This window comes from Hirundo rustica, chromosome 3 (genome assembly GCF_015227805.2).
Source record: "Hirundo rustica isolate bHirRus1 chromosome 3, bHirRus1.pri.v3, whole genome shotgun sequence".
In the NCBI taxonomy this organism is placed as follows: domain Eukaryota; kingdom Metazoa; phylum Chordata; class Aves; order Passeriformes; family Hirundinidae; genus Hirundo; species Hirundo rustica.
The window spans coordinates 63,391,053-63,404,321 of NC_053452.1; the positions used below are offsets into that span (position 1 = coordinate 63,391,053).

The 13,269-nt window shown below is 36.4% G+C and overlaps 1 protein-coding gene across 1 annotated transcript in view; it reads right to left on the reverse strand.

Annotated features, from left to right (window-relative positions):
• Window positions 1–589: 589 nt before the first annotated feature.
• Window positions 590–13,269, reverse strand: part of RNF217 (ring finger protein 217) — a 66,045-nt gene continuing 53,365 nt past the window's right edge. The window contains exons 6-7 of the mRNA XM_058419796.1: window positions 11,956–12,027; window positions 590–9,863 (exon numbers count right to left, since the gene is read on the reverse strand). Coding sequence (XP_058275779.1) covers window positions 9,790–9,863; window positions 11,956–12,027 — 146 coding nt within the window. The 3' untranslated portion in view covers window positions 590–9,789. The remainder of the gene's footprint in view (window positions 9,864–11,955; window positions 12,028–13,269) is intronic.

Here is a 13,269-nt window from a genome sequence, read left to right on the forward strand (position 1 = left end):
TCAGAAAACACATTCCATCAATACTGGAAGTTCACCTAGAAAGGAAACTAAACACAGTTCCTTTCCAGAGAAAAGAGGAACCTGCTTCAATTAATGGGTTACCTATTTCAAGTTTATAGCTAGAGACTGCTTTCTCTGAAACCCCTTGAAAGTGAAAAAGTTTTAGGAAGTAGTCATAAAAAGGAATGGGAAAATTTGATTCCAGCAATTTTCTCCTCATTTTGTATTCAGTTATTTTAAGCTAACATTTTAACATTTCATGAGAAAGTAAAATTCTGTGTTGCATGTTAAGATGCTTTTAAAAGTGAAAGCAGTAACCAGAGATGACACCACCATGACAGGGAGTATTTTACATTAAAATATTCACCACAGTAAATTGGCTTTTTACCTCCACTTTCATTAAAGTAGCTAAAGAGTTATGTGACTCTAATACAGAGTTTGACAACACAAAGATTCTGAAGTTTAAATTACTTGGTATGACTTTTTAAAAATATTATACAAAAAATATTACAAATTTAAGCAAGACTCCTTGGAGATTGTCAACTACATGCATAGAATTCCTTAAAGAAAGAGTTAAACATTCAGGCACTTTAATTTTTCTTTTTCAAAACTTTATTAGGTAGACATTACTAGATGACATTGTAAAACCCCTTATGTGCAAGTGAATGAACTCTACAATGTATATCTCCCCACAATTAATCAAATCCGCTGCCTCCCGCCCCTGTTTCTGTATATTGATTCTAAGATGGGTGGAGTGCATTCAAATGCTACTTTACGTTCTTCCAATTCATCATGGGGAAGCACTTTTTCAGTCTGTTGCTAACAGGGGCTTGGGATGTCAGTGTAAGTGAAAGGAATGCCTTTAAAGGAAACAAAGTACCGTAAGTTTTGTCTTACGAAATTCAGTCTCGTACGAACATCAGATTCATTGCAGAGTCTTTTAAAAATCAAAATGCCTACCGTGATTGTATTTAGCAAAGTGAAGCAATACAGAGACATATCTACTACTGAATACTAGTGAGGTAACATCTTGAAAATAAAACTGTTAAAAAATTCACTTACTTTCGAAAGGTCCTGTCCAGCAGGACATTGGCAGAACACCCTCCCTTGTATCCACGCATGTACATGTGCATATACAACCTGTGTCTACTACAGCTTTTTAAAGAACAAGATTTTAGTTATACATTCAACGGGACAAGTTTGAAGATCAGACACTACTATGGTAGATTCAACAGAAGACTTCAATGAACCATCTTCTATATCTTCTAAATGAAAAGGCACTCTGAAGAGGGTAGCAAGAAATAATCCTTACAAAACATTGACATGAACTAAAGCAGCCACATAGGCAGCATACTCAACAATGATTATTGGTATACATTTAAAATACCAACTTGAAGATGAATTATTTGCAAAATATTGCCCAAGACTACTGGATATTTTCATCAAGTTATAAGAGCATGAAGACCATTGTTGCAATACTAGGCAACAGAAAGTATAATATCAGCTAAATGCAAGACAAAGATAACGGGGAAATCTTATCAGCATTTCAGTTATGTGTCTGCTGGTTCTAGGAGAGAAAAAATTAATTTAAGGAAATAACAAGTAAAAATAAACAGTAACTCATAAAGTTGAAGGAGTATTTTGATACATGGCATCTTCTATTTAATGCATTACAGCAGGATCAAAATTTTAATGCCTAAAATTTTGAGATAATGCTGAAATAGAAGTCATGTGATAATTCACTTATAGTTTTATTGCAGTATGGCTCTAAATCAAATTTCCTACCACCAAAACCTTCAGATATGCAAGCTGAATCCTGACTAAACAGTCACAGCAGTGTTCACAGTAACACTGTGGCATCTATATTACCAATTAGTTACTCCAGTGGAAAAAAAGCTCCTCTACAGTTTTGAGAAACTCAAGAATTTCAGGAAAATAAAAGGTTCAAAGAGATGCTCATCTTAATTTTTCAGTCTTTCTTTTACAAATTCTCAGTGGAAGAAATTGAACAAATTAAAACCATCTTATGAATCTATAAAAAATAGACCTTCTAATCATATTTTTTCTTCTTACCTCCCATTAACTCAATTTCTTTCTGATAATTAGCTTTTATACTTTTTTTTTTTTTTTTTCCCAGATAATTGCTATAATAAGCTCATGAAATTCAAGGCAATTTCAGAAAAGAAGCTTATTCCTGGCTTCAGTAATAGCTGGACAATAGTGGCTTCACTGTTAGTAAGAACAAACAGGTCCTTTAGTAAGTCTGGAACATAAAGGGTGAAATTCTACAAGTAAGAAGAAATAAATCCCACAACACCCATTTTGAAGCTATCAGAAGATGGCAAAATACTCTTCCAGATCACACCTCCCAACCTGCAGTGAAGGGCAGGGCAGAGATCCCAGAGCCGCGCCACCATCTCGATTGATGGTTTCGTCCACCCAGATACCCACCCCAGAGGAGCTGCCAACTCGTATTAACAGGGTACGCTAGTTCCAGTTGGATAACACTGAAATGCTCTCAACCCATCTGAAGTCCCAGCCTGGTTACAGTGCACCTCCATGTGCCATCCTCCTTGGTGCTTCCACCTCCAACAATCAGTGCGAACAAGGCACAACTGAGCCCCCAAGGTGGCAGGTACAGCCGCAACAGGCTATGCTCCAACTGAACTTTGGCTGAATTCTCTTCTCCAAAAGGCTGCTCTTCTTTCAGTGGTTGAAAACTCATGGCTTCTTATGCTCAAGGAGCCAAACTTACTCTAACAACAACTTAAGATGCATTTCTACTGAAGTCTGAAGGAAGGGAGTCAGAGAAAGAGATGGGGGCAAAGAGCAAGTTAAAAAAAACCCACAGAAATGAGATAATGAGAATTAAAATAAGCGTGCCATATTACTTTTATGATAGGTTAACTTCTTCCCTAATATAACATTTATCAACCTTCTGAGCAAAGCAATACTCATTACTTTGGCTGAGTGTAACTGCAGAACAGGAATTCCCATATTGCTCTGCTGAGGGGTACGAACACCTTTCATTTGTTTCACGCAATAAGGCACTTGCACATTTAAAATCCCTCATTATACAAAACACTAAATACTGGAATTCAAGTGTTGATTTCACAGGCATTGCCTTACTCCAATTTTTTAAGTTCTTAGTCATCCCATAGATATACTACAAAAACTTCCAACCACTGATGCATCTAGCTTGTATGTTGCCCAAATGCAGAATTAGAAATTTCTTTCTTGATGAATCCACAGTGTTTGGCCAGCGCCCTAGTTGTGCCAGAACCCTGTACACTAAAATGATGTGATCTATTATCTCACTACCCTCACCCCTTGCCATTCAAATTAAATCTATTTTAAAGGGAACCCTTCACCCTAAAATACACAAGAGATGAGGACAAGGGAAGATTTCTCATTGAATTGTCATGGAATTAAATTCATCTCTACCATATTAACAAGAATTAACAAACACTCAAAAATGTTATTTTGTACTTAGATGGTTAGTTATGTAACAAAGATGACAGTGCCGTTTAAGTACATTTTTAAAAATGCAAAATTAAAAGCCCTAAAGAAAAATAGATTTCAACATCTTACTTTTAAGTAAATACAACAAAATTAATCTTTTGCTTATAGCTCAGCAAAGCATTAACAAAGCAACTTCTTATGAGATCACATTTTACAGGTCCTATTTGATCTTCAGCCATTTTCACGAGTCAGCTTCAAATTATGAAATTTAGAAGAAGGAAAGCATACAAAGTGTACTAAGAATGGAAACATGGTAAACATTTTATTATGAGATGGTAAACAGTGAAATGTAAATCTCTCCCTGTCCTTGCAGTTTCTGGACACAAAGCAGCAGGATGCAAATTGATATGAAAATCTCTTAAGAGTCCATTTTTTTATGCAAAAACAGTTGATGACAAAAGACTGAATCCATCTGCTCATCCAGAGCTTGCATAAGGCATGAAGATGTTTTCTGACTGCATCATAGTTTTACAGAACAAGTTTAAAACTCCTGAACAGTTTCTCTGGATTCTGTGTAACTCCTTCTAAAAATGAGGTAAATGTGGCATTGTGTTAGTAACATCATGCTCTGTGACAGTTAAAAATTTAAAAAATACTGTTTTCAGTATTCTGACAATTTTTCAACAAGGTGAACACTGAATGGGGTTGGCATGCAACTATATTGAAGATATGTGCAAAATTCACATTTATGCTAAACAAATATTTTTACACAGTAAGCTTCTCTTCTGACTTTAATCCATCCAAAATCCTGTAGATTAATTTTTCATGTGTTGATAAGCCGAATAAGCACCAAAAAATGTTTTCTTTTGCACAATATGCATATTTTAATAAATGCATCACTACTATAATTATTGTGTTATACAGACAGATTTATAAATAAACAGCTGGAATTATGTTTCAAAATGTATGCATTTATTTTTTGCTATGGAATAATTAAAACTTATTACACATTTTTAATCTTGAAATCAGAGCATGCACTCTAAGATCAATTTTCATTTCCCTACCTTATGGAATTTCACTATTAGGCCAAGAGAAGAGAAGCATCAGTGACTAACTGCCTAATATTTTCAGTCTGTTCCTTAATGCAGAGAGAACATATGGCTCCTGAACTCTTATGCACAGACAGGTAAGGAAGAATCAGCGAGGAAGTTCAGTCTGCAAGCAACTGCATTTGTTAGTTTTATTAAAAAAATGTTTTGGGATGTTAAGTACTGTTCAAGCTGTAACACCAGTGAAAACAGCATTTGTCCTTCAATCGAATCAAGGCTCAGCTGGTTTTTCATGTAACAGTAGCACAATAAACTACCAAACAGATCAGCAACATAACTTTTTACATGTTGTGTGTCCTGAAGATTACGTGTTAAGCCCTAGAAATATTGAACAGCTGCAATTCCATTTCTTACAGTGTGCTGCTATTTGTTACATTGAAGAAAGCAGAATTTGAAGAAATGTTATTTAACACTGTTTTGGGGTGTTGTTTCTAATTTTATTAGTGTCTCAAAGCATGAAGGTTTCTTTATTATATTAAAAGCTAGTATGCAGTCTCCTGACAATCTGCTCTAATGAGAATGTTGTTTGGAAATTCTTCCCAACTCCTTCCTTCTCCTGCACTTACTAAACACATTGGCATAATTCTGCAAATGAGAGGAGCGGCTCCGTAGTAGTTTGCATTTCTTAAGAAGTGAACCATGGCTATCAACATGCTTCCAGATGTTTTTGTAAAAGTATTTGTGACCAAATTCCACACTGGCATAAAAATAGCATTCTCTGGTTTAATGGGGCTGTGACTGATGTCAGGAATGAAGCTGACTCACTGCAACTATAAGGCTTAAAAATTAAAAGAAAGTTATCTAATAGTTTCCTCATGTAGGATTCTTTCCATCAGTAGATATCTAATATAGATTATAACAGTAACAGCAACCTGTGGTTCTTATCCACAACTTGAACCTGCACAATTAGCATACCCAAAATTATGATGTAAGGTTTGCTCAAGAAATGAAATAACACAACTAAATTTAAAAGATTTAACAAACCAACCAAGAATCTGCATGGCAAAATATTTGGCCATTGAATATTAAACAGTTTCTCAAATCTAACTGGCATAAGAAACCATTCCATCACTGGAGAATTTGTAGTCACTGGGAGAATTACTGCCCCACCTACACACCATTTAACATCACACAAACTGTGAGTCTTTGGAAGAGCAAAAAGCCTCATGGCTAAAAAGAATACCTGATGGTGATCCAAAATGCTTTCTAGTTAAAACTGGCAGTAGTCCCTGCCAATTAATATTTTTAATAAAGTAAAACTTTTATAATGAATAAATAGGTATAAATTACAAAACCCCTTAACACACCAGGAAGAGTTATGAAGTCAGCATTAGGAGCATCAAAACCAAACACAAATTCTTCGCTTACGCATTTGCACCGCCTCAAAGGAAGATAATAGATCACTCAAAGTGCACTGTACTTTAATGACACTGAACAGGCAGGAATATGCTGTTTATTATAGAGGTGGTGAGAACTGAAGACTCACTGACTTTTTTTTGTACAGAACTAAGCCTGATGGGTCAGCTCAGAACAAAGCTACTGAGAATTGCTTTTCTGCCTCTTGCTTGTATTCCTACTCAGCCTATTAGACTCACTGGCTAACAGACTGACATTAAGGACAAGCACAATTATTTTCCAGTCACAAGCTCCTGGATAAACTCTGTACATAAACCTAACTATGCTCTGAGATTACACAGAACAGAAAATCCTGCTGCTGAAATGGCTGAGTAGCCCCTGTACTTGACCCCATTAATGAAATACAACTAAATTCCGCATAGTGGAGAAAGGGAGAGCAGCCCCTGCAGGGTGGTGTGTCCAGCCAGCCCTCCCAGCAGGAGCAGGATGGGGCACACACAGCCACAGCACCATGGGGAGAGCCCCAGCTCTGACTGCACACAGGACTGAGCGCACAGGCACATCCAGGCCCGGGCGAGCTTGAAACAGAAGGTTAGTGTAGAACAGACTGAAGCATTTCCTAGTCTGAACACAAGTACTGATGAGCAACAACTCTGCACAAAGATAAATAATCTTAAATATTAACAGTCGTGAAAGCAAACAAAATGACCAGGGATAATCAGCATACAGTAGTGTGAAATCTGCCTTAGCAGGTAAATATAGCTGCCTGATGAAGTTTTCTGCTAATAAAGATGGAAAACAGCCTGATGGTTTCTTTAGAGTAGTTACAAAAAACACAATACACTTACATAATTTCCTTATAAAGTTCAGTTTCTTTCAAATGAATAAATTAATGCTTTTAAAATAAATGATGTGGCTTTAATGTATATAAGGTTTGCTGTGATGAGTTGCTTAAAAGCTAATGTTTACCCAAATGAAGCTTTGTACTGAGCTACTTCTCACGCTTTAGTGGGTTATGTTATATAATATTGATAAAAATTGTATTTATGTACTTTTCAAGTGGGAATATTTTTATACAGATAGAAAAAGACTTCCATAACCCTGTTCTGCCTGGTTCTTGAACATTTATCCTGTATAGAAAAGCAAAAATTATTGCAATTCCTTTCCCCCCCCGCTACAGAAAAAGCACAATCAGACTCACTCATCTTTACAAGGTCAAATATGTCTCTTTCTGCTCTGTATAGAAAATGAAGGACCATTTCCCTTTGATTTAATCCGTTCTGATAAAAACAAAATGGCCTAGATGAAATGATAATGTAGGAGCTGAGTAGTATGTTCATTTTCTCCACCCACAAGGACATACTTTCTGAATAGAAGTAAGTGCAGATCTATTATCTTCCCTTTTATGTTCTTTATTCTAGAATCTTAGTTTCAGATCTTAGTGAACTCTAGTTAAAAACTGAAAATGGCTAACAGGGCAGAGTGAAAACAGCTACAAAGACTGTAAGAATATCTTACACATTTATACAGAACCAGGAAAAGAAAGGAAATTAATCCACCGTGTAGTTAATTACAGATAATCTCAAGTATTAAAATAGTCTCAAGTGGAATAATTTGACACCAAGTTATAGACTGCATTGCAAACCCAAATCTATCTATATATATATATCTCGCCCTCTGAGGTCTGAAGGTTTTTCTAAATAATACAAAAATATCTTCATTATTTGACATTTAAAGAGAGGAATAAAAATCCCTGAGTAAGCCAAAGATAACTGATATGTATAGCCTCAGAAAACACACTCAAAACCAAGACCAATTTTAAGGCAGCTTCCAAATTCAGATAGAACACAAACAGAAAACTGATGTGTCTCAGAATGAAGTAAGTCTAAATAACAGGTGAACTTGCATTGACAATAGGCTTTGATTTTATTTCTAAATGCCATTGCTTCCCTTCCTAATTTGCAAATCTCTGAAAAGTACTATTTCTACTGTTAGGATAACAGGGTCAACATGCCCTTAAATTCAAATGAATATTATTAAATAGTTATTTACTATTATGGTGTGCTTAAAGAAAAAAACTGCAAGGAAACAAAACCAGAAGCTGACAGAAAGCAAGCATACTAGCCACCTATGGTAAGCTGATATATGTGTTTCCAGGTTAACAAAAGTCAGCAGCTTCTTCCACTGAGGCTCCAAAGTCAAAGTATCTTATAACAGTATTATGTTGGTGGGGCAGAACACTATTTGCTTGAAAATTACAAACGGATTCAGATTTAACAACAATTTTCAAAGAAAGTGGTACAAAGTAGATCCTCTTAAATGATACATTATTTGCAAGCCTAAATTTTGAAGTCAGTAGACTCTTAAGGGCATTTCCCATTTTCCTGCTTCCCCTTTCCCCATATATATACACAAACATATATATAAATACATATGTATCTTCAAACATACACACTGAAAAGAAGTACCTTCACAGTACAAATGCAATCTTCTTTAAGATTAGCTTGTATTTTTCTTATTCGGTTCCTTTCTTTATTGTTTCACTGTTTTGTCTGAACAAAATTATTCTAGCATTTTCTTTTAAGTTATATTTGTAGGATAAATTTGGATTAAAATTAAAAGTGTAAAAATTCTCAGTAACTGATTCCTTATGCTGATTACATTTGTCGTGATGCACTGAGAAAGAGGTTTGGTAGCAAACAGCGGAAGTTAAGAAAATAAGAATAAAGATAGCTATTCTCTTCAGAACTTTCACGCGCCAGGAAGAGAAACACTGGAAGCAGAAACTAAGAATCAAGTGGTCTCCTAAGAATTTATGATTGCTTCCCTTACCCTGGATTCACAGATTTTCCTCATGAGACATCAGTGGATACTCCAAGACTTATGCAGTAGTTGCCTACTCAAGGGAACACACAAAATGTGCTATTTAGGTTATAAAATTTCATCAAGTCAATCCTCACACAGGTAATGTGTAGCATGTATATCATATTCCAAGTCAGAATAAAAGAGCAGGTTTCCAGCTTCCCTGCGAACACACTTCAGGAATATCTTGGGACAGATTAGGCCACTGACACGTCTTGTTATCTAAACCCTTCAAATTTCTTCTGTACTGTGAGAATTCTGTTGTCCTGTTGTAACATCTTGTCACACCCCCCCATTAGTATTAGTAAGTTGTCATGAATAAATTACTGAAGTGAAACCAATCACCATATTCTTAAGTATCACGGCGCTTCAGTACTAAGGGTATTTCCCTCTGAGGCACTGCAGTTTGGCGGTGGCAATGTGCACTCCACTAGCAGGAGGACTCAGAAGATAACCAGCTGTCGTGCTCTGGCATGTGATGGGGTTTCAGTATGCTGAACAGAATGCTGTGTGATGGAAGTTATTTACAGAAGTAGTTTTTAATACCAAAAGTAGTATGCTCAGTATACAGTAAGAGTCCGAACACTTCTAAGCATTTCCACCTTAAAGGCTGACACTGAAGTTAAACGAGCACATGTTAGCAGTTAAATGCTTTCTTCACAGGCCAAATCGGTAGTAAGAGTTGTGGCTACAATACAGACTTGGATTGTCTGGTTCAGAAACTTAGACTCAAAAAAACCCCTCCAAAGTAATAACTAAAAAAAACCCCAAAACCAAAAACATTTAAAAAGCAGCAGTCAGGGGGCCCATCTTGAGAGTGCACCAGAGCAAAGAGGCTTTCTGGTCTGCAGTAGTGTTTTCGGCTGAGATGGCAGGAGAGCCCCCATTCTTCTTCCAGGGCGGTGGCTTTGATGCTGTAACCAGTACTGTATTGCTCTGTTGCACAAAACACGGATAGCCCTTGCAGGACCAGCTCAGTTCAGGCGAGTAATGTCCATCCTCACCAGGGCATACCTGTCCGTGACCTTTTCCTCTGCTTTTTACAAAGGCAATAGATAGGAAACACAAATAAACCTGCCAAAAGAAGGAAACGTGAAAAAAAACCCATAATTAAATGCAATTCTTTGTGCATGTATTATGTTCTTTAGATATATGTATTCAGATGGAGCTTTTCATGTCTCAGGAGAATTTAGACCAGGCATTTGGACAAGCAGAAAAAAATACTAGCTCGCGACTAATAGTGTCTTAGACTATGAGCTAAGCTACACTTACTCTTTCTGTTACAACTAATTCCATCTAACACTACACTCACATCTGATAAATTAATTTCTGAACCGTGTTGTTTGGTATAAGGCACAAACATAAAGCTTTTAAAAGCACTCTGGAAATTCTTAAATCTAAATTCAAAGCTGATGTAACTAAACTAGTTTTCAGTTAGATTCACATGAAATAGAGACAGCATGTTACAGTTTTACTTTTTATTTATTTTTACAAACATCCTCGTCTACTGTGAAGTAATACCAAGTGTTTATCTTGAATAATATCAAGTATTTATCCTAGCCTGGACAGGGAATTATTTATTCTTAAAAGTCTTTTGAGAGAAAAAAAAAGCTGTAAAAACAAAAATAAATAAATACATCACAATCATTCAGGTGAAAAATAATTTGTCAAATAGTTTTTACCCTCTCAAACCCAAATGAGAAGCATCTTTCTCTTGCCAGCTCACTGAAATGGCCTAAGATTTTCTCGTCAGAGAAAACCACTACACCACTACAGTAACAACACAGAACAAAAGACTACTACAATCACAGAGTCGTTGCTCTGCTCAACAGCCTCATAAATGGTGCACTGTGGTTTTCAGCTATGTAACTGAGACTACTCTAATAGTGGTTGGCAGCAAATTGCTGTAATTACCTCAAAATCAAAACTTTTCTAGAAATAATCCATGTTTTTGGAACTGCTCATACTGCTGGCCTTGACTCTATCTTATCCAGCCAAGCCTAGGATGAGACTCCAGTGACATTCTAATTATTATTGCAAATATTGTTACTATATTAGTGCAAAACCCTCTTAACTTTTAGTATATAAAAAAGTGAGGTATTTTTCCCACCATGGATTATACCAGATTGCAGACCAAAATAAGATTTACTGGCATGATGAAGTCTTCATTGTTTAAGACTTTGGCATAAAAAATGCTATTGAATAAAATATATAATTAAGTTAGATGTCGTTCGCTGTCTTCAGTGAAGATAGTTGGTCTAAATACAGAAATTACAGCAATATTCCTTATTTGGCTAGATGTAGTCTAGAAAATTTCAGTCACAGGCTGATAGGTTACTTACACCCTTATTAATATAACTATCCTGACATATTTTGGCTTTGTTGTATCAAAATTAAGGAGGCACATCCCAGTATACCTCAGGGCTGGGCACGCACTGCAAATTCTCAGTGGAATAAGAAGTTTGATGAAAAACTGTGAAGCAGCATGGTCCCTGAATGACATATTGCTGCCAACATAAAGAGTGGATATGCACTCACATGAGCAAAATTACACCTTGTTGTCAGAGCCATTCTCTCCTTTCTCTGGGAAAACTCAGCTAAGCCAGGCAAAGAGCAGCTTTGCTAAAATATCTGTGCCCACATTAATATAACCACATTAACAGAGCTTTGATACTGTAATCAAATGAGATCACAATATCAGTTTTTGTGATGGAATACAATTTGGCAGCCTTTGCACTGGATCATGTTTTGAGACTCACTCATCCCAATTTGCTCCTTTGTTGCTGTTGCATCTTCAAGCTGGTGAGCTCTTTGGACCAGGCCTTAGCTCTGTAAAAATCTTGTCATACACATGGCCGAGATCATAAAACTGAGATTCAATGGCGTGATTAAAGGCTCAGTCCAAGTCACTCAGCCCCCAGGATAATGTTTAAGTTACGCTGGACTTTTTGCTCATCTATCTATAGCAATTAAAGACATATATTTGGAAAACCAAGTACATGGGAAAAAAAAGCTAGTAAGCATAAATTATTTTTTTTTTTAGAAAAAGTCATGTGTTTAATACTAAAACTATCTGTGAAATACATACTTTGCCTCCATGTCTTTGAGATGTCATATGGAGAAAGACATAATCAAGATTAGATTCATTCACATATGTAACTCTTACCTATTACAACAGCTACGGCTCCCAGTGCCAGTCCCAGAACCAGTATTAGGGGTGTAATGAGTAGTTTTCCAGCTGAAATGAAAAATTCATTAAATAGTTCAAAGAAGGAATTTTTTTTTTCCTTTTAAACAATGCATAAATATTTTAATATCAGAAAATATTTTAATCTATTATTTTAAAAATAATATTTTTTACATCTACAAATAGGATTCCTATTCGTTATTTCATCCTACAAATTCAGCCAGGAGCTATCACCACGCAGTCAGCTCCCCACACACATTTCTCTCTGGCCTCTTCATCCACCACAACTCTCTGAGCACTGTTTATTTCATACATTAACAGTCTGCATTTATTTCTGTTTCCATTCTGAAATCCCTCAAGCATCAACAGGAACGTGACAGCTATAAAGCTACTATAATTTGGCTTCTCCGGAATCCTACTGCACAGCAACTGGCCTGGAGAGATGCCAAGCAAACTAGCATCTTGGAAAGTTTAGGTTAGCTCAAGGTGATGAGACCATCACCTCTAAATACATTTCTGCTCACTTTAAAAGGCTACAGTGAAGTGCTCATGTACAGCTGTGATTTAGGTCTTAGTCAAACCTCAGCCAAGTCTATTTTGGATCTACATTTATAAGGATATGTTGTGGTTCTTACATGAGTAGGGCAGTGATCTTGAGCAGCACACTCACTTGAGCATAAGATCAAGAACAAATAAAGCACGTTCATATTCTTTATTTCTGATGAGTTCATAGCCTGTAGAAGTTCACAGAGTGAAGGCAGGGGTCATGCTGAGAAAAGTGAACTGGAAACCGAACCAGAACCCAAGCCATCTTCCTTGCATTGCATGCTTACAGTGGAAGAATCTCCCAGCCTCTGTTGGCTGAGCAGTTGGGTCCAAGACATCACTTAACTGAGCTGTTTGAAAATGCAGGAGGGCAGGCATTTTCACTGATATACCAGCAGTCTGAGCAGGGACTTAAAATTCTGCAATTCACTAGTTAGGTGTGTTTGAAAGAATGGGAAAAAATTCAGTTTGTTACCTCTCTCTTCCCTGCCCTTCCCTCTCTCAAGTCACTCATATCAGATTACAGTAAGTGGATTACTTCATTCAATAATGATGTAAACATTTCCATAACCTGAGACACTAATTTGAGCAGACTGAAGGAAAAATGAGATATTTTGGAAATATTTACAGCAGTTAAATGAACTGGCCCTTTTCTTGCTCTGTTTTGATAGCTTTTAAATTTCATGGGAGTGTTGTGGGTGGGAAACATTAATTCCTAGAAGAAAAAAAATTGGCAAATATTTGTAT